Source organism: Macaca nemestrina, chromosome 1 (assembly GCF_043159975.1).
Source record: "Macaca nemestrina isolate mMacNem1 chromosome 1, mMacNem.hap1, whole genome shotgun sequence".
In the NCBI taxonomy this organism is placed as follows: Eukaryota; Metazoa; Chordata; class Mammalia; order Primates; family Cercopithecidae; genus Macaca; species Macaca nemestrina.
In genome coordinates, this window is record NC_092125.1 from 62,673,847 (window position 1) to 62,695,519 (window position 21,673).

The window sequence follows — 21,673 nt, forward strand, 5'->3', positions numbered from 1 at the left end:
TTCAAATGACATTACTTCCCCCAAATACCTAATTTCATTTATTTCAGAATGACCCTAAATGTTAGAGGATTTTCTGAGCTTAAAATACTGCCTTGTAATTTCTATTGGTTTTAGTTCTGCACTTTGGAGAAGAGAATAAGGCTCCGTTATTTCCAACATTATACTATTCAGTTATTTGAAGACAGCTTCCAATTTCCATGCTCAACCCTTTCCCTCTTTTTTTTTTTTTTTTTTTTTTTTTTTTTTTTTTTTTGAGATGGAGTTTCGTTCTTGTCGCCCAGGCTAGAATGCAATGGCGCGATCTCGGCTCACTGCAACCTTCGCCTCCTGGGTTCAAGCGATTCTCCTGCCTCAGCCTCCTAAGTAGCTGGGATTACAGGCGACCGCCACCACGCCCGGCTAACTTTCTGTATTTTTAGTAGAGACGGGGGTTTCGCCATGTTGGGCAGGATAGTCTCGAACTGCTGACTTCAGGTGATCCGCCCGCCTCGGCCTCCCAAAGTGCTGGGATTACAGGGGTGAGCCACTGCGCCCGGCCTCCCTTGTTTATATGCAGGTTAAAAATTCCCTTGAGCCTTCAACTATTTCTCTTTCTTTTCTCTCTTTCTCTCTTTTTTTTTTTTTTGAAGGAGTTTCACTCTTGTTCCCCAGGCTGGAATGGCACTATCTCGGCTCACTGCAACCTCCGCCTCCCAGGTTCAAACGATTACTCCTGTCTCAGCCTTCTGAGTAGCTGGGATTACAGGCATACGCCACCACACCCCACTAGTTTTGTACTTTTAGTAGAGACAGGGTTTCACCATATTGGTCAGGCTGGTCTCGAACTCCTGACCTCAGATGATCCGCCTGCCTTAGGCCTCCCAAATTGCTGGGATTACAGGCGTGAGCCACAGCGGCCGGCGCCTTCCATTATTTGCCACGGCTTCAAGCTTCCGGGCCACCCTAGTGGCGCCATCGCTCCATTTCCCCTCCCTGCCACCCTTGGGGAGCAAGGGTGAGTACTGGGGAATGGCAGAAGCAGCGTAGTTTTTCCAAAGAGCTGAAGGCAGCCTGGGATTATGACCTTAGCTCTTCCCCTTCTCTGTTTTCTGATCTCCTAATACACGCCTGAAAGTATCACAAGACCCTGCCAAGTCCCTCACATATTATCTTTTGAAATCCGACGACTTTCAATCTTCCGGGCCCCACGACTCTCTCCCCGGTCTAGGATCTACTCTATGGTAGTGAGATCAGCCTTTCTAGCTCTGTAGTCCTCCCATTGCTCCATCTATGGTTTCCGGAGGCCTTACCGGAAGCCCTCCTGTGAGGCCGTGCGGGAGGCCGGAAGTTGCGGCTTCATTACTCGCCATTTCAAAATGCTGCCGAGGTCCTCGGGTCTGTGACTGCTACCCCTCCCCCCACCCGGGCTCGGCGGGGGAGCGACTCATGGAGCTGCCGTAAGGTGTGGCTCTTGGCCTTCGTCGGCGGGGTGCTGGGAGCGGGAGCTGGAGAGTGAGGAGCAGGCGGCCGTACTGCCAATTGTGCCGGTAGCGGGCGGGAGGAGCTTGAGAGGTGGGTCGGGCGGCGTGGGGAAGGCCGCGCCAGGCGGAAGAAGGGCTTGGGGGGAGGGGAAGAGTTGTGGGATGAGGGCTAGCGGAAGATAAAAGTGGAGATGGGGTGACGTGATGTAACTTTGGCCAACAGGTGACAAACCTAAAGTCGACATGGTTGGGTTGAGTTTAAGTGGACACAACATTTGAGGACTATTGAGGCAATTTGGAGAAAAGAGGTGGGAGAGGGGGAGGCGGTAAGAATGACATTGACGCGTTTTAAGTTTTTTTTTTTTTTTTGAGACGGAGTCTCGCTCTGTCACCCAGGCTGGAGTGCAGTGTCCGGATCTCAACTCACTGCAAGCTCCGCCTCCCTGGGTTCACGCCATTCTCCTGCCTCAGCCTCCCGAGTAGCTGGGACTACAGGCGCCCGCCACCTCGCCCGGCTAGTTTTTTGTATTTTTTAGTAGAGACGGGGTTTCACCGTGTTAGCCAGGATGGTCTCGATCTCCTGACCTCGTGATCCGCCCGTCTCGGCCTCCCAAAGTGCTGGGATTACAGGCTTGAGCCACCGCGCCCGGCCGACGCGTTTTAAGTTAGTTTTTAAGGCTGCGGACAGTCTACCTTAGAGGCACTTGAGTGCTTGTTTGAAAATGCTCGTTTTGGCTGGGCGCGGTGGCTTACGCTTGTAAACCCAGTACTTTGGGAGGCCAGGGTGGGTGGATCTACCTGAGGTCTTGAGTTCGAGACCAACCTGGCCAACCTGGTGAAACCCCGTCTCTACTAAAAACACAAAAATATTAGATGTGTGTGGTAGCGCACGCCTGTAATCCCAGCTACTCGGGAGGCTGAGGCAGGAGAATCACTTGAACCCGTGGGCGGGGGTTGCAGTGAGTCGAAATAGCGCCGCTGCACTCCACCTTGGGCTACAGAGGGAGACTCCGTCTCAAAGGGAAAAAAAAAGGAAAATGTTCGTTTCGGGGTCACACCGAAACCTCCAGACAGTATCGAGATGGGGCTCAGATAAATATATTTTAATGAGCACACCTCCCAGTGATTTTTTGTATACCTTAAAGCTTGAAAACCAGTTTTTGTTTGTTTGTTTGTTTTATAAGTGGAGTTTAGCTCTTTTTGCCCAGGCTGGAGTGCAGTGGCGCGATCTTGGCTCACTGCAGCTTCTGCCTCCCGGGTTCAAGTGATTCTTCTGCCTCAGCCTCCGGGGACGCTGGGATTACAGGCGCGCACTACTACGCCCGGCTAATTCTGTTTTATTAGAGACGGGGTTTCACCAGGTTGGTCAGGCTCCAGACCTCAGGTGATCCGCCCACCTCGGCCTCCGAAAGTGCTGGGATTACAGGCAGGAGCCACCGTGCTCGGCCGAAAACCACGGTTTTAAAGCGACACCCGGAGAAAAATGCTCTGTGGTGTTGGCACGTGGAACTAGTATCTGTCAAAGATACTTGGAACCTTTTGGTGTTAAGTATTACTGTATCTCAGTTTAGATTCAGTCTCTCCTCATACTTTTTTTTTTTTTTTTAATAGGATTTCGGCCAGGCCCAGTGGCTCACACCTTTAATCCTAGCACTTTGGGAGGCCAAGGGGGCAGGATTGCTTGAGTCTAGGAGTTCGAGACCAGCCTAGGCAACAAACTGAGCCCCTTCTCTGCAAAAAAAAAATCAAAAAATCAGTGGGGAGTCATAGAGCGAGCTTCTAGTCCCAGCTACCGGAGAGACTGAGGTGGGAGGATCTCTTGAGCCCAGGAGGTGAAAGCTGCAGCAAGCGGGGATGGAGCCACTGCACTTTAGCTTAGGCGACAGCGTGAGAGCCTGTCTGAAAAAAAAAAAGAGATGAAGTCTCACTGTGTGATCAGGCGGGAGTGCAGTGGCTATTCACAGGTTTGATCATCGCACACTACAGCCTGAAACTCCTGGACTCTAGGGATCCTCCTGCCTCAGCCTTCCGGAATAATTGGGACTACAGGCACTACCTGCCAGCTGCAGTTGGTTTTTTCAGGTTCTGTAACAATCCCCCCACTTTAATCTTACCTGCCTTCCCAGATCCTGTAGAACTCCTACATTCTGGATTTGACTGATTAACTGCTTGCTCTCCATTTTGCCTAGTAACTTGCAGTTAGTAGGTAGATCTCAATTTGAATTATTTATCTTTTGGTCAGGAATACTTAATAGGTGGTATGCTGGTTTCTTGTTGCTTCAAAATCAGATAGTATATGGTGTGTGAATGACCCTCTTTTAGTGATAAGGTGTTGGGGATGGTGGAATGGTCAGCCTACTCCACATGTTTTCTTTCCACCCCAACTTTTCACTCAAATGGTTTTAGCATCCTCTGCCCCTGCCACTGGAGTGAAATGGTATGATCTTGGCTCACTGCAACCTCCGTCTCCTGGGTTCAAGCGATTCTTCTGCCTCAGCCACGCAAGTAGCTGGATTACAGGCGTGTGCCACCACGCCCAGTTAATTTTTATATTTTCAGTAGAGATGGGTTTTCACTATGTTGGCCAGGGTGGTCTTGAACTCTTGGCCTCAATCTGCCCGCCTTGGCCTCCTAAAGTGCTGGGATTACAGGTGTGAGCCACTGCTCCCGGCCTGGAATGTCTTGATGACTGTTGAAGAGGTGACATTTAACCTGAGACTTGAAGGTTTAAGAGGAATCAGTTTTGGCCAGGCGCGGTGGCTCAAGCCTATAATCCCAGCACTTTGGGAGGCCGAGGCGGGCAGATCACGAGGTCAGGAGATCGAGACCAACCTGGCTAACACGGTGAAACCTCATCTCTACTAAAAAAAATACAAAAAATTAGCCAGGCGTGGTGGTGGGCGCCTGTAGTCCCAGATACTTGGGAGGCTGAGGCAGGAGAATGGCGGGAACCCGGGAGGTGGAGCTTGCAGTGAGCCGAGATCACGCCACTGTGCTCCAGCCTGGGCAACAGAGGGAGGCTCCGTCTCAAAAAAAAAAAAAAAAAAAAAAAAGATGAATCAGTTTTGTACAGAACTCAGTGCTCCAAATGAAGGAGCAATTTGTGCAAAGGCCGTTTGAGAAATTAAAAGATCAGTGTGGCTGAGGCTCAAGCTATGACCAAACAGTACAAGGTAAGACTGGAAATGTGCTGAGGGGCTAGACCACGTGTTTATCTTTACAGCAGTAGCAAGCATTTGAGCAGGGCCTGACACTATAGTATTTTTTTTCTTTTTAAAATGCTTTTGGCAGGCTGGGCCAAGGTGAGCGGATCGCCTGAAGTCGGGAACTTGAGACCAGCCTGACCAACATAGAGAAACCCCATCTCTACTAAAAATATAAAGTTAGCTGGGCATGATGGCACATGCCTGTAATCCCAGCTACTTGGGAGACTGAGGCAGGAGAATCGTTTGAACCCAAGAGGCGGAGGTTGCGGTGGGCCAGGATTGTGCGCCATTGCACTCCAACCTGGGCAACGAGTGAAACTCCGTCTCAAAAAAAAAAAAAAATATATATATATATATATATATATATATATATAAAAGAAAAAAATATGGTGGTTGAAATAAAGAACATTGGCCTGGCATGGTGGCTCATGCCTGTAATCCCAGCACTTTGGGAGGCTGAGAAGGATTGCTTTAGCTCAGAATTTGAGACCACTTTGGGGAACATTAAAAAAAAAAAAAAACTAGTCGGGTTAGGTGGTACTTGCCTGTAGTCTCAGCTAGTCCAGAGGCTAAAGTGGGAGACTTGCTTGAGCTGGGGAAGTTGAGGTTGCAGTAAGCCATGATCATGGCACTGCAGTCCAACCTGGGTGACAGAGTGAGACCCTGTCTCAAAACATCTGTATCCATTCTGTTATTTATTCCATCTCTAATGCTATGGAATCACAGATGGAATAAATAACAGAATGGATACAACTGAGGAATGAGTTAGAATTCTAGAACGAGAAAATCTAGAACAAAGAAAGAGAAAATATAAATGAAAAACTAAGAGATAAGAAGAGTAGGTATAGAGGCACTGACATCTGAATAATATAAGTCTTTGAGAAATAAAAATAAAGAGGAAGTGTTTTAAGAAATAATGGAGTAACTCTTTTATAATAAAAAAAATGAAATACCTCAGATTCAAAGATCTCTTACAGTGCTAAGGATGAGAGATAAGGAAACTCAGTCTTAGACACATTATAGTCAAATTTAAGAATATCAAAGCAAAATACAATTTGTAGGGGCCTCAGAAAAGATCATATACAAAGGAGCAAAACTGAATTGACTTCAGGGTTTTCAACAACATCACTGAATGCAAGAAGACAAGTGTTTTCACAATATTAAAGGGCAAACTAGAATTTTATAGTCAACCACGTAAATTTAAATAGGAGGGAATGATAAAAATATTCTTAGGTATATGAGGTCTTGGAACTTTGTACACAAAAGACCTGCATTGAAAACAGTGCTGGATGAGGTAGTGAGATACTCAAACCTGAGAACTGTTACAATAAATATATGAAGTAAAGATTATCTGATTCCTTGGTCTTGTTTATTGTCTTAAAGTCTAAGGCAGAAAAAAAAAAAAGGACAAAAAATATATCTACCTCAGAATTTAAAGTCCGTATTATATTATGCTAAAATTCTTTTTTTCTTTTGAGACGGAGTCTCACTCTGTCGCCCAGGCTGGAGTGCAGTGATGTGATCTTGGCTCACTGCACCCTCCAGGTTCAAGCAATTTTCCTGCCTCAGTCTCCCAAGTGGCTGGGATTACAGGCGCACACCATCATGACCAGCTAATTTTTTTTTTTTTTTTTTTTTTTTTTTTAGTAGAGACAGGGTTTCACCATGCTGACCAGGCTGGTCTTGAACTCCTGACCTTGTGATCTGCCCACCTTGGCCTCCCAAAGTGCTGGGAATACAGGCATGAGCCACCATGCCCAGCCTTTTCTTTCTTTCTTTCTTTTTTTTTTTTTTTTTGACAGGGTCTTGTCTGTCACCTAGGCTGGAGTGCAGTGACGTGATCACCACTCACTGCGGCCTCAGCTCCCCAGGCTCAAGTGATCCTCCCATCTCAGCCTCCTGAGTAGCTGGGACCACAGGTGTGCTCCACCATGCGGGGCTAATTTTTATATTTTTTTGTAGAGGTGAAGTTTGGCCATGTTGTCCAGGCTGGTCTTGAACTGCTGGACTCAAGTGATCCGCCTGCCTCGGCTTCCCAAAGTGCTGGAATTACAAGCATGAGTCACCACACCCAGTCTACAATTCTTATTAGCAGGGAGACATACAGGTTTTTAAAAAGGTAGTGACATATCAAAAAGAAACATAGAATAAAATAAAATGTTAAATTATAAGATGATGGAAACATCCATATATATCAGTTACACTAAGTGAACTAAACTTACCAGTTAAAGGTAAAAATTGACAAATCAGATTAAAAACCCCAAAGTCTAGCTACCTCTTACAGGCCATACCTCTCAATACTGCCACAGTGGGAATATTCAAACCACAAAAGGGAGTAAAAGATTGCTTAAGCCATGTACAAGAACGTTAATATAAGACTGAGCATCCTAAATTTGAAAATCTGAAGTCCTCCAAAATCTGAAACTTCGTTTGAACTCTGACATGATGTTCAAAGGAAATGCTCATTGGAGCGTTTTGGATTTTGAGTTTTGGACTTTTGGATTAGAGATACTCAGCCAGTAAGTATAATGCAAATACTTCAGAATCTGAAAAAATCCAGAACTGGAAACACTTCTGGTCCCAAACATTTCCAGTAGGGATATTCAGCCCGTAGCACTGTTCATAACAGTAAAAGCCTAAAAACAACTCAAATGTATATCACATGCAAGGATATTGTACAAAAGTCAAAATAAATGAAAAATGAACGAAAATGTGTTACAAGGATGAATCTTGAAAACATACTAAGTGAAATAAGCCAGACATAAAAAGGACAAATATTGTATAATTTTACCTGTATCAGGTACCTAGAATAGGCAGATTCATAGAGACAAAGTAGAATGGTGGTTACCAGGTACTAGAGAGGGAGCTAATGGGGGAACTATTTAATGAGTGCAGAGTTTCAGTTTGGGATATGAGGGAGTTCTGGAGACGGGTAGTGGTGATGGTTGTGCAACATTAGGAATATACTTAGTGTCACTTAATTGAACACTTATAAATGGATAGAATGAGTTGGGTACAGTGGCTCATGCCTGTATTCCCAGGGCTTTGGGAGGCTGAGGCGGGAGATTGTTTGAGGCCAGTAGTTTGAGAGCAGCCTGAGCGATATGGTGAGACCCTGTCTAGACACACAAAACAAAACAAAAAAAAGTACTGAAGTGAGCTGGTGCCCACCTATAGTCCTAGCCACTTGGGAGGCTGAGGCAGGAGTTGAGGAGTTGAGCCTAGGAGTTCGAGGTTACAGTGAGCCTGGGTAACAGAGTGAGACCCTATCATTAAAAAAAAAAAAAAAAAAAAGGTTAAAATGGTAAATTTTAGTATGTGTAGTTTACCACAATAACAAAAATCTATAAAAAATGAATTTTGACATAACAGTAGGAATTAATCTGTGTTAGTGGAACAAAATTTCCCAAATTACATATAACATCCCTGCTTTTTTTTTCTTTTTAAATAGAGTAAACTAAAAATACTTTTTAGAAATCCATTTTGATGCAGTAAAATGTATAAAAAGGAAAGCAAGGGAAATGAAAACAATAGGATTCAGGATGATTATTGCAGGAAGGCAGAAAAATGGGATGGGGGATATTATGGTTAAATGTAGGTTGTCGTCAGAGTCGTAGTTTGTGGATGATTATTGCGTTATTCAAAATAATCCAGGCCAGGGTTGGTGGCTCATGCCTGTAATCCCAACACTTTCGTTGAGAGAATCACTTGAGACTAGCCTGGGCAATATAGCAAAACTCTGTCTCTACAAAAAAAATTAAAAAAAAAAATTGGCCAGGTATGGTGGCGCATGCCTGTAGTCCCAGATAATCAGGAGACTGAGGTGGGAGGATTGCTTGAGCCCAGGAGGTCGAGGTGGCAGTGAGCTATGTTTGTGCCACTGCACTCCAGCCTGGGTGACAGAACAATACCCTATCTCAAAAAAATTATGAAAATAAAAAGGTAAAAATAAGTAAAATGGGCCATGTGTGGATGAATAATCAGAGTATGTCTTGAATAAAAGAATTATGATTAATTCTGTGTACTTGAGATCTAATGTGGAAAAATGCTGCTAAATGGGGATGTTAGTGCTTGTCTGAGTTTGAAATCTTGACTCCAACAACTTACTCATTGGGTGATCTTGGACAAATAATTTGTTTCTCTTTCCTGATCTGTAAAATAAGGATAATATCTACATAATAGGGCTATTTTGGCATTAAATGGATTTATATGTGTGCCTGGTACATAGTAGCCTTGATGAATCTTTACCATTTGTTTCAATTATCTAATGCTGTGGAATAAACCACCCCAAAACTTAGTGAGTCGAAACAGTCATTTTATTTATTTTTCATTCAGTGGGGTGATGGGCTGAGTTGGATAGTTCTGGTGGTCTTGTGGTTTGTCATGCAACTGTAAGTCAGGTGACAGCTGAGGCTGGAACGTGTGTGGTGCTTTGTTGTGTTTTCTTTTTTTTTTTTTAAGGACACCTCAAGACCGTTGAGTAAGTGCTTTGTTGTAGTCAGGTGGCAACTGGGGCTGGAAGATGTGTGGTGCTTTGGAGGTATGGCTAAAAGTCTGGGCTCAGCTGGGCAACTGCATCTCCCTCTCCTTTTAGCCTTTTTGTGTAGTCTCTAGTAGAGTAGCCAGATTTCAAGCACCTCCAAAATTACAAAGCCATAAGCCTGCCAGGCCTGGAATTGTCACATTATCACCTGCTGCATTCTGTTTATTAAGTCATAGGGCCAGTTAGGGAACGTGGTTCATTGGGAGCCATTTTTGGAAACCATCTGCACATTATAATTAATGTTTATCTGCCATGTTGCTCTACCATGTATGTAGTTGTCAGATTTAGACACTGGGAACGTATGAATTAACAGTTACAAATTTCTGTTCACTTGTAGTTTATGTTTTACATAATAAATAATTAAAATATATGGTGTTTTGGTTGGTAAAAAGGTTGGTAGGGAAAAATAAAGCAGGGAAGCAGATAGGGAATACAAGCGGTTGGGAGTTGTAGTTTAAAAAATGGGTGTTCATATGATGCCTTGTTGACAGACTGTCACTTGAGCAGAGACAAAAAGAAGGATAAGAACTAGAGGGCAGGCTGGGAGTGGTGGCCCATGCCTGGAATCCCAGGGTTTACAGCACTTTGGGAGGCTGAAGCAGGAGGATCACTTGAGCCCAGGAATTTGAGACCAGCCTGGGCAACATAGCAAGACCCCGTCTCTACAAAAAATAAATTAGCTAGGCATGGTGGCATGCACCTGTAGTCCCAACTACTTGGGAGGCTGAAGTGGGAGTATTGCTTGAGCCCAGGAGGTTGAAAGGCTGCAGTGAGCTGTGATTGTGCCACTGCATTCCTGCCTGGGTGACACAGTGAGACCCTATCTCACACACAAAAAAAATGAATGAGGAAGTAGGTGATGAGATCAACAGCCACCCATTAAAAGCCAGCTTTCAAATTTTTTTTTTTTTTTTGAGACAGAATCTTGCTCTGTCACCAGGCTGGTAGTGCAGTGGCGCGATCTCGGCTTACTGCAACCTCTGCCTCCCAAGTTCAGGCGATTCTCCTGTCTCAACCTCCTGAGTAGCTGGGACTACAAGCATGTGCCACCACACCTGACTAATTTTTGTATTTTTAGTAGAGACGGGGTTTCACCATTTTGGCCAGAATGGTCTTGATCTCTTGACCTCATGATCCGCCTGCCTTGGCTGGGGAGTACAATCCCAAAGTGCTGGGATTACAGGTGTGAGCCACCATGCCTGGCCCACTTCTAAATTTTAAATTGTGCTTGTTTCCTATTTAACTTCTTATTTTATAGCAGAGTAAGGTAATGGGAGAGGGAGGAATTTATACTTTGTTACAGCTATAAACCTTTTCAGAAGCATGAGGGATCTTGTTATCTTCAGCCAGTGTATTTATTGATTGTCCTTTTTTTTTTTTTGAGATGGAGTTTCACTCTTGTCACCCAGGCTGAAGTGCAATGGCGCGATCTCAGCTCATGGCAACCTCCACCTCCCAGGTTCAAGCGATTATCCTGCCTCAGCAACCTCCCAAGTAGCTGGGATTACAGGCATGTGCCACCACGCCCGGCTAATTTTTGTAGCTTTAGTAGAGATGGGCTACATCTCCATGTTGGCCAGGCTGGTCTTGAACTCCTGACCTCAGGTGATCCACCTTCCTCAGTCTCCCAAAGTGCTGGGATTACAGGCATGAGCCAGCGTGCCTGGCTGATAGTCTTAAAAAAATTTTTTTTGGCTGGGCGTGGCCAAAATTTTTTTTTTTTTTTCCCGAGATATGGTCTCGCCCTGTCGCCCAGGCTGGAGTGCAGTGACGCAGTCTTGGCTCACTGCAACCTCCACCTTGCGGGTTCAAGCGATTCTCATGCCTCAGCCTCCTTAGTAGTTGGGATTGCAGGCAAGTGCCATGCCCAACTAGTTGTTGTATTTTTAGTAGAGACAGGGTTTCGCCCTGTTGCCCAGTCTGGCCTCTGTTATAAATAAATTTTCGATGCTGCAAATGAAATATCACTCAAACATAAATTTAATTTTCTCAGCAAGGCAATTTTACCTCTATAGAAGGGTGCATCTCATGGGTGAAGCAGTGGTGAGAGCGCACCTGAACAAGGGAGGGGAAGGGGTTCTTATCCCTGACACAGGTAGCCCCTACTGCTGTGTCGTTCCCCTGTTGGCTAGGGTTGTACTGCACAGTCTAAGCTAATACTGATGGCCTATTTTAAAGAGAGCAGGGGTACGAGCTGGAGTGGCTGGGTCAGTAGTTTGGCGGGAAGGATGATTACAGAACAGGTGACTCAGGATGACTCAGGTCAAGGGTGGTGACCAGGAGTGACTCAGGACGAAGCAGGTGATAGAAGCTGGGAGGGGGTTGTTTACTGAAACTAGGGGCAAGGAGACAAAGAGAACGAGGAAGTTAAACTTTTAAAGTTTTAAATGAAGAGCAAAGAACAGGGGAGCTGAACATAGTGATACATTGGTTTTTTGGAGAGGATCTCAGAACTCATTGTACTTAACAATTTACAGGCTAAAACCTTTGAAAAGGAATTTATTATATGCTACATCTCGAATTCCTGACCTCAGGTGATCTGCCCATCTTAGCCTCCCAAAGTGTTAGGAATACAGGTGTGAGCCACTGCACCTGGCCTATTGATTGTCTTTCTAGGCTCCATTTACCCCTTCCCTGATGTGGCTTGTTAATCATCAATTTTAATAATTGTTGCCTTTTGTTAGAAAAAGGTGTAAATGAAGGAAAACAAGTTTATTTAGAAATCTATTTTCTGGCTGGGCATGGTGGCTCACGCCTGTTCCTAGCACTTTGGGAGGCCAAGGTGGGCAGATCACGAGGTCAGGAGTTCGAGACCAGCCTGATCAACAGGGTGAAACCCTGTCTCTACTAAAAATACAGTAATGAGGCCGGTTGCGGTGGCTCACGCCTGTAATCCCAGCACTTTGGGAGGCTGAGGCAGGCAGATCACAAGGTCAGGAGATTGAGACCATGCTGGTGAACACGGTGAAACCCCGTCTCTACTAAAAATACAAAAAAATTAGCCAGGCGTGGTGGTGGGCGCCTGTAGTCCCCGCTTCTCAGGAGGCTGAGGCAGGAGAATGGCGTGAACCCGGGAGGCGATAGAGCTTGCAGTGAGCGGAGATCGTGCCACTGCTTTCCAGCCTGAGAGAGCGAGACTACGTCTCAAAAAAAAAAAAAAAAAATACAGTAATGAGCTGGGCGTGGTGGTGTGTGCCTGTAATCCCAGCTACTCAGGAGGCTGAGGCAGGAGAATTGCTTGAACCCAAGAAGCGGAGGTTGCAGTGAGCCGAGATTGCACCATTGCGCTTCAGCCTGGGGGACAGTGAGACTCTGTCTCTAAATAAATAAATAAAATAAAAAATCTATCTTCCTTCTCTGTAGCTTTTGTTTTTTTAAGGATAAAAGGTAGGTGAAAGATTTTCATTGAACTTTACTCTGTATTTCAGTTCATGCTACATCTTTTCTTTGATGATGTATGTCCATCTTGGTTTAACCTGTTTTGTAGGTTTGTAATTGCTATGTTTTTTTCTGGGGTTGGTACTTTTAAAAGCTGTTTTAACTGGTACTTAAAGTGTTGACTCTTAGTTTTCTGTGATACTTTGTCAAGACATGTTCCAACATGTTGTAGAGGTTTTCCTAGAAGTCCTGTTGGAATCTTAAAACCTGTGACTTACCTTGGTAAATCCCCAGTCCTGCATCTAGAGAGTGCTCTACCTGATAACCATTGGGGAGATAAATGATTTGACTTTCAAATAAAACAGTTTACTCATTAACATCAGTTGGAGGTTGGAGCATGCCTGTAACTGTTTCTGTTTCAGGCTTCACCTGAGAGAAGCTTGGACAATTCTTACTCTTAATTAAATCTGAACTAGAAAGTGGTCAGAAGATAGGCAGAACCCCAGTGAGGGTATACAGCATTTGTGTAGGGTGCTCCATTATATGTGTCATATGTGGCTTTTATTTCTCCTGGTTGCCTTGTGTGAATGCTAAATAGGGAATTTTCTACATTAGAATAGATTTTATAAATTTTTTTTTTTCTATTTAGTTTTACCAACAGACTGCAGTTTCTTCCCTGCCAAAATGACATCATTTTCCACCTCTGCCCAGTGTTCAACATCTGACAGTGCTTGCAGGATCTCTCCTGGACAAATCAATCAGGTAAATCATTTTGGGTATTCCTAGTTTTGTTTTGTTTTGTTTTGTTTTGTTTTTTAAGTTTAACTGTCTCATGACTGTAATCCCAGCACTTTGAGAAGTCGAGGCAGAAAGCTCACTTGAAGCCAGGTGTTTGAGACCAGCCTTGGCAACATAATGAGACCTGTGTCTCTACAAAACATTTCTTTTTTTTAAATTTTTTTTTTATTTTTGAGACGGAGTCTCGCTCTGTCGCCCAGGCTGGAGTGCAGTGGCGCGATCTCGGCTCACTGCAAGCTCCACCTCCCGGGTTCACGCCATTCTCCTGCCTCAGCCTCCCGAGTAGCTGGGACTACATGCGCCCACAACCGCGCCCGGCTAATTTTTTGTATTTTTAGTAGAGACGGGGTTTCACCGTGGTCTCGATCTCCTGACCTTGTGATCCGCCCGCCTCGGCCTCCCAAAGTGCTGGGATTACAGGCGTGAGCCACCGCGCCCGGCCTCTACAAAACATTTCTAAAAGAAAAAATTAGCTAGGTGCAGTGGGGTGTGCCTTTAGTTCTAGCTACTTGGGAGGCTGAGACGGGATGATCACTTGAGCCCAGGAGTTTGAAGCTGCAGTGAATTATGATCACAACCACTGCACCCAGGCTGGGCAAGAGAGTGAGACCTTGTCTCTTTTTTTAAAAAAGTAGGGGAGGTGGGGGTTGTGCTGGGCGAGGTGGCTCATGCCTATAATCCCAGCACTTTGGGAGGCGGAGGTAGGCAGGTCTCTTGAGCCCAGGGGTTTGAGACCAGCCAGGGAAACATGGTGAAACCACCTCTCTACCAAAAAAAACAAAAATTACCCAGGTGTGGTGGCATGTACCTGTAGTCCCAGCTACTCTGGAGGCTGAAGTGGGAGGATCAGTTGAGTCTGGGAGGTTGAGGCTGCAGTGACCTGTGATCACACCACTGTACTCCAGCCAAGGCAACAGAGCAAGACCTTGCCTCAAAAAACAAAAGCGGGGGGAGCTATTTAAAGAGGTTCTCTTGTTCCATAGTTTCAGAAACCTACTTGAAATGTAAATAGCACATTTATTTTATGTTTATATCAGGTACGACCAAAACTGCCACTTTTGAAGATTTTGCATGCAGCAGGTGCGCAAGGTGAAATGTTCACTGTTAAAGAGGTAAGCCATCAAATAAAATTATCTTTTTTTTTTTTTTTTTGAGATGGGAGTCTCGCTCTCTTGCCCAGGCTGGAGTGCAGTGGTGCGATCTCGGCTCACTGCAAGCTCCGCCTCCTGGGTTCACGCCGTTCTCCTTCCTCAGCCTCCTGAGTACTGGGATTACAGGCACCTGCCACCACGCCCGGCTAATTTTTTGTATTTTTAGTCGAGACTGGGTTTCACCATGTTAGCCAGGATGGTCTCGATCTCCTGACCTCGTGATCTACCCGCCTCAGCCTCCCAAAGTGCTGGGATTACAAGCATGAGCCACCTCGCCCAGCCAGATTCTCCATTTTAAGAACATTTGAGAAATAGCAGCCAGTGAATATGTAGTTTTGAAATCAGGCCTAAGAAAGGAAGTTCTTCTCCTGAGGTATCAGAGGGGCAACTTTTACTCTGTTTTAAAGACTGTTAAGTTGAACATCATATTTCCTTTCTTTTGAAGTGTGTTATAAGATAAACATAAGATGAACCATTAATTCATTGATCGTAGAATTAAAATGTAGAGCAAGTAAAGATTAAAAAGACACCGGGCCTGGCACCATGGCTTACGCCTGTAATCCCAGTATTTTGGGAGGCTGAGGTGGATGGATTGCGTGAACCCAGGATTTTGAGACCAGCCTGGGCAACATGATGAAACCCCGTCTCTAAAAAAAAACAAAAATTGGGTGGGCTTGGTGGTCTGCTTGTTTAGTCCCAGCAGCTACTTGGGAGACTGAGGAGGGAGGATCGCTTGAACCCGGAAGGTGAAGGTTGCAATGAGATGCACTCCAGCTTGGTTGATAGAATGAGAGACTCTGTCTCAAAAAAAAAAAAAAAAAAAGACACTGTCTGATTTACAGGCTATATTTTGAGGCAGGAATTAAATGAAGTCGTTTTCATTATAAATGTATCAGATGTGGTGGCTCACACCTGTAATCCCAGCACTTTGCAAGGCCAAGGTGGGCGGATCACCTGAGGTTAGGAGTTCGAGACCAGCTGACCAACATGGAGAAACCCTGTCTCTACTAAAAATACAAAAGTAGCCGGGCATGGTTGTAATCCCAGCTACTCGGGAGGCTGAAGCAGGAGAATTGCTCGAACCTGGGAGGCGGAGGTTGTGGTATGCCGAGATTGCGCCATTCAATTCCATCCTGGGCAACAGGAGCGAAACGCTGTCTCAAAAAAAAAAAGTGTCAGACACTCTTCTGAGCACTGTGAGTTGTTTTTTGTTTTTTTTTTTTTTTTTTTTTTTTTTTTTTTTTTTTGAGACGGAGTCTCGCGCTGTGTCACCCAGTCTGGAGTGCAGTGGCGCGATCTCGGCTCACTGCAAGCTCCGCCTCCTGGGTTCACGCCATTCTCCTGCCTCAGCCTCCGAGTAGCTGGGACTACAGGCGCCCGCCACCACGCCCGGCTAGTTTTTTGTATTTTTAGTAGAGACGGGGTTTCACCATGTTAGCCAGGATGGTCTCGATCTCCTGACCTCGTGATCCACCCGCCTCGGCCTCCCAAAGTGCTGGGATTACAGGCTTGAGCCACCGCGCCCGGCCTCACTGTGAGTTATTTTAAACACGCGTTTAGATAACTTATTTAGCTTCTGAAGTTTTTTAAAAAACAAATTGTATTCTTTAAGTGGAAAAGACTCAGTATTAAGATGTTAATCTATTGGAACTGCTTTCATTTGGTGGGGTAGATATCTAACCCTTCCTAAAGAGAAGAAACAAAATTATCAAGCTTTTTTTTTTTTTTAAACTTAAAACCTTCACACCTATCAACACTGCCAGACTCCAAAACCATACACTTCTCAGGGCAACAAATCTGGAGGCATATCTGATTTTTTAGAATACCTATATCACTTTTACGATTTTTTTTTTTCTTTTTTTTTTTTTTGAGACGGAGTCTCGCTCTGTCGCCCAGGCCGGAGTGCAGTGGCCAGATCTCAGCTCACTGCAAGCTCCGCCTCCCGGGTTCACGCCATTCTCCTGCCTCAGCCTCCCAAGTAGCTGGGACTACAGGCGCCCGCCACCTCGCCCGGCTAGTTTTTTGTACTTTTCAGTAGAGACGGGGTTTCACCGTATTAACCAGGATGGTCTCGATCTCCTGACCTCGTGATTCGCCCGTCTCGGCCTCCCAAAGTGCTGGGATTACAGGCTTGAGCCACCGCGCCCAGCCCACTTTTACGATTTTAAATTAAGCTTATCGTTTTGGAGTATATCTCTGAAAATTTTGACACATAAAACCTTTTTTTCCCCAAACTTATTAAAGTCTGGATTTTTTTTTTTTTTTTTTTTTTTTTTTTTAGTTTTATGCTTTTATTGAAGCTTACAATTTCACTGAACTTTTGGCCCAAAATGAAAAAAATGCAAATTAAAAAAAGTTTTGGCAGGGAGAAGTGACCACTGTCCCCTGGAGATCGAAGCCGAGCAGAGCATGGCAGGCAAGTGAGGGGTCCCAGCTGTGGAGGCAGCAACCTGGCCACCTGGCCAGAGAGGCTTAGGGAGCAGATTTGTCTGAGCAGGGCCAGCCCCAGGCAGCTAGAAGTTAACACCCAAGGATTTATGGGTGTGGTGTAATCCAAGCCACTGGTCCCATGGGCAGATCTCTCTCATGCTTGGTCAGATTCCACTTTGGAGAAAATGGGCTCATGTGACAGGATGGCCTGGTGAGGGAACACAGGTGCTAATGGTAACAGGCCGATGAACACTCACCACTGGCATCAGGGTGGAGCTCAGCTGACTGGACACTAACTCCATTACAAGGACCAGAATCTCCTGCTCCTGGTGCCAGGCTGTGCCTCTCAACTGCTCATGGCCATCAGGACATTCAGCTTTCATCCTCTCCTCCATCAGGCCCCTACCTGTGTGACCTCAGCCCTGGTCCTCACTCTTTGGTGGCTATGATAAAGGACTCTCAATCCTCTTTTGGAACAGTGTTGCATCAAGCAAGGGAGATGTTCTTCTAAGAGGGACAGGGAAAGGAGAGAGAGGTCCATGTACTTCTCTCACTCTAGGAAGCCAGGAAAGGTCCCTGGTGTACTCCATTCTCCACAGATGGGTTGAGTCATAGCGTCCGAGAAGCTGTCATGGTGACGACGTCCTCGAAGCTGAGCCAAATGTTTCCTCGTACAGCTGTGTCCTTCTCCCGGAAGGCCTCTGTCAGCACCTGCAGCTGGGTGCACACCTGGATGAAGCGATAAAGCTGCCTGACAGGATTGGCAGAGCGTGGGCAGTAGCCGGAGACCAGTAGCTGGGTGAACTGCGAGCTCAGGTTGTAGCACATATGGGACAGAGCTTGCTGCAGCTCTGTGTAGCTAATGAAGCCTGAGTGGTCCCTGTCATAACTGCTGGAAGAGCTGCTTCCACTGCTGGATGAATTTCCATGGGGCTGAGAAGCCGTAGACATTGATGTGACCTGATTAGGTCTTGTCAAGCATGTTTATCATCTTGAGGCAGATCTCATCATTGAACAAGGATCAGTTGCAGTTGATCAGATCAGAGTTCACCTCCTTCATGGAGATAAAGCCACTGTGATCAGAGTCCATCGACTGGAACCAGGAGTAGGCCTCATCCATATTGGGAGGGGAGCCACCCTGTCCATAAGGCCTGGGCTGCTGGGCACTGTAGGAATTTGGAGGTGGCTGACCATAGGGGCCCCTGGAGCTGCACCGTCATATGGTCCTCCTGGAGTTCCAGAGGGGAACATCCCAAGATTGAAGTGTGCATAGGGCCCTCTACCAGCTGGTGGTCCTTAAGGCCCTCCAGGGGCAGGACCCCCATAACCACCATCAGGGGGTAGCACGCTGCCATACTGCTGTCCACTATTGAGGGGTTCAGGGTAGTAGCTACCCGGAGGGGTTCCTGGCACTTGTCCTGCATCTCCAGGGCAGCCCTGCTCATACAGATAGCTGGCCATGGCGATTCTAACATCACACGCAGGCAAGGGGTAAAGTCTGGATTTTTATATCATTATAGTGGTTGTGATGAATTATGCCATCTCCTTCATTTAGCATGGCAGAGTTTGCCTGAGTTTACACAATGAGCTTTGTGTTATGAACCTTGACTCTATCTATTTCATAAAGGGAATTTCCTGATTTTTATTAATTATTTTTTTTGAGCCAGGGTCTTACTATATCACCCAGGCTGGAGTGCAGTGGTGGTATCTCAGCTCACTGCAACCTCTGCTTCCCAGGTTCAAGTGATCCTACTGCCTCAGCCTTCCTAGTAGCTGGGACTATAGGCGTGCCTCACTACACCTGGCTAAGTTTTGTGTTTTTTGTGTTTTTTGTTTTGCCATGTTGCCCAGGCTGGTATCAAACTCCTGGGTTCAAGCAATTTGCCCGCCTTGGCCTCCCAAAGTGCTGGGATTACAGGTATGAACCACTTCATCCAGCTGACTAAATTTTTATTTGATAAACACTTGGATTTTATGTTTTGTTCACTTACAGTGCTGATGACTCTTATTAAACATTGTGCTTCATTTGCCAAAAAAATTATTACGTGAACACACATCAAAAGCCTAAAGTCGTTGTTTATGTGCCCTGGACTGGGAAAATATTTTTATACTCCAGGCAAATTACTTCTAGTAATAGACTTCTTTATTCGGACATCTGAGAAAATTTTTAAGAGGATACTAGGTAAATTCACTGTTTTTTCTCATTGTCAGATCAGTTCATTTCTGTGCTTAAAAGTCTTAGTCTGTTAATTGTCAGAAAGACAGTGAGTAGGTGGACCTAGTAGTTGGGAGTGGCTTTCCTGTTGTAGGACCCCTTACACAAACATTGACAGTCTTGTAAATATGTTATTTCTTTCTCTAGCAAACTAACTTACCTTACCTCCTCTAATGAATTTGTGTTTTTGGCAGCAGCTGGACAGATCACAACATGGTATTTTATTCCACGCAGGTCATGCACTATTTAGGTCAGTACATAATGGTGAAGCAGCTTTATGATCAGCAGGAGCAGCATATGGTATATTGTGGTGGAGATCTTTTGGGAGAACTTCTGGGACGTCAGAGCTTCTCCGTGAAAGACCCAAGGTAAACAGAGTGAGGGTTTGCGTATCTTTTTGGGTGCTTTTACCTAGCCACTTAATTTCTATGGGTTATTAATATTTATTGCTTTATTCAACAAATATATAAGGGCCTATGTATGTTAGGTAGCCTATGAGGCACTGAGAATACGGTAATGAGCAACACACAGTCTGATTTCTTGGAGTATACAGAGTAGTGAGTCAGTAGATGCTCTTGCCCATCTTAGTCAAATAATCACACTAATTCATAGTAAACCTACACTATGGTAAGTGCTACAGAAAAGAGATACATGAAGCAGGTAGTGGGTGGGATTTAGAGTGTTAGAGGTCAAGAAAGTGTTCTTTTGAGCAAGTGAAATTTGAGCCAAAAGCTGAACGATAATTAGGAAGTTGATCAGAGGGGGTTAGTTGAAAGAGAGTTTGAGGTTGATTGAACACCATGTGTAAAGGCCTGGGTAGGAGGAAGCTTGATGTTACTAGGTTAGAATTTTGTGAAATAATTGTTGGAGAGAGAGGAGTGAGCAGATGAGAGAGATGTAGAATTGCTGGGCAGTTGGGGGTTGATGATGAGCCTAGTCAGAATCACAGTAGGGCTAACCTGACCTGTTACTTTTCTCCAGCTGCATGGGGTGTAAGTTATTAGCTTATACAGTCAAAAGCTAATTAGTAATTTAGAAGCTCTCTTTCTCTGTATTTTTGATGACGGTTGCTTCTGAGCTCATTCTGTCTTACACTAAGACTTCCCTTACCTGGGTGCGGTGGCTCACACCTGTAATTCCAGCACTTTGGGAGGCCAAGGTGGGTGGATCACCTGAGGTCAGGAGTTTGAGACCAGCCTGGCCAACATAGTGAAACCCTGTCTCTTACTAAAAATACAAAAAATTAGCTGGGCTTGGTGGTGGGCTCCTGTAATCCTAGCAAGTAGGGAGGCTGAGGCAGGAGAATCACTTGAATCTGGGAGGCAGAGATTGCAGTGAGCCGAGATTGTGCCATTGCACTCCAGCCTGGGCAATAGGAGCAAAACTCCATCTCCAAAAAAAACAACAACAACAAAAAACTCCCCTCCACCCCCACTCTGCAATTAAAATGTGAAACTTAACTCCTGGAAGGAAGGAATAGTTTCCAAAAGAGATTTCCCCACTTGGATTACTGTTAGCTAATGAAATAAAATGTAAATTAATCAGTTTTTTAATGGGGGCAGAGTAACACGGAGGCCTGGGCATTAACATCTTAATATTTAAATAATTAAACACTGTTCTGGGAAAAAGATTCTGCCTCTATGCCTTACAGAGAGAGTTGAGAGATAACATCAGAAATACGTTTAATATTTAACAGCAAACCACTGATATCTTCATAGTGACATTTGGGGTTGTTAATTTTTTATCTTCTCTCTTTAACAGCCCTCTCTATGATATGCTAAGAAAGAATCTTGTCACTTTAGCCACTGCTACTACAGGTATGTCACATCATATTTCTTCAGTCTGTATCACAGCTTTGATACAGGGGGCAAATGATGGGAAAGCAAAGAAGATGAAGGTGGAAATAGAATGCTATCTTTGGCATGACTGGGAGAAATACATACTACCTGTCACACAGAATGTTATGTTATTAACTTTTCACTGAAAAATCAAACAGAGTAGAAGGATTCCCACTTTCTAGACGTATTGTTAACATTTTGTCATATTGCTTCATCTAGACACACTTTTAAAAATCTCTAGCAGATAAGGACTTTTTTTTTCAAACATTGAATATCATTATTACACAAAACACATTTAACATGTAATTCCATAATCCTATTTCGTAGCTAGTTTATGTATCATTTCCCCCAGTTATCTCAAAAATACCTTGTATTTTTGTCTTACCTGAATTAAGATCCAAAGTCCACACATTGCCTTTGGTTGATATGTCTCATAAGTGTCTTTAATCTATAAAACTTTCCTTTTGTTTTCATGTCATTTACTTGTTGAAGAAATGGGTCATTTGTTCTGTAGAATTTCTCACGTTCTAGAGTTGGCAGATTGTATCCTTGTGATTTTGTTTAATGTGTTTCTTTACCCCCCTCTATTTTTGGTAAACTGGTAATGCTTGAATAAATTCAAGTTTAAATTTTTTGCCAAGAAAGCTTTATAGG

General features: G+C 44.7%; 1 protein-coding gene and 1 pseudogene across 6 annotated transcripts in view; one reads left to right on the forward strand and one right to left on the reverse strand.

Moving 5' to 3' along the window:
* Nucleotides 1-1,306: 1,306 nt before the first annotated feature.
* LOC105484799 (MDM4 regulator of p53) overlaps nt 1,307-21,673 on the forward strand; it is a 45,668-nt gene continuing 25,301 nt past the window's right edge. Inside the window, exons 1-5 of one of the 6 annotated variants that reach the window (XM_071078850.1) lie at nt 1,307-1,441; nt 13,237-13,349; nt 14,423-14,497; nt 19,416-19,549; nt 20,943-20,998. In XM_071078850.1, coding sequence (XP_070934951.1) covers nt 13,272-13,349; nt 14,423-14,497; nt 19,416-19,549; nt 20,943-20,998 — 343 coding nt within the window. In that variant the 5' untranslated portion in view covers nt 1,307-1,441; nt 13,237-13,271. Of the gene's footprint in view, nt 1,552-13,236; nt 13,350-14,422; nt 14,498-19,415; nt 19,550-20,942; nt 20,999-21,673 lie in introns of all 6 variants that reach the window. The other 5 variants (XM_071078849.1, XM_071078851.1, XM_071078848.1 and 2 more) reach the window with 5 other exon arrangements.
* On the reverse strand, nt 17,538-18,427 carry LOC105484798 (peflin pseudogene; annotated as a pseudogene).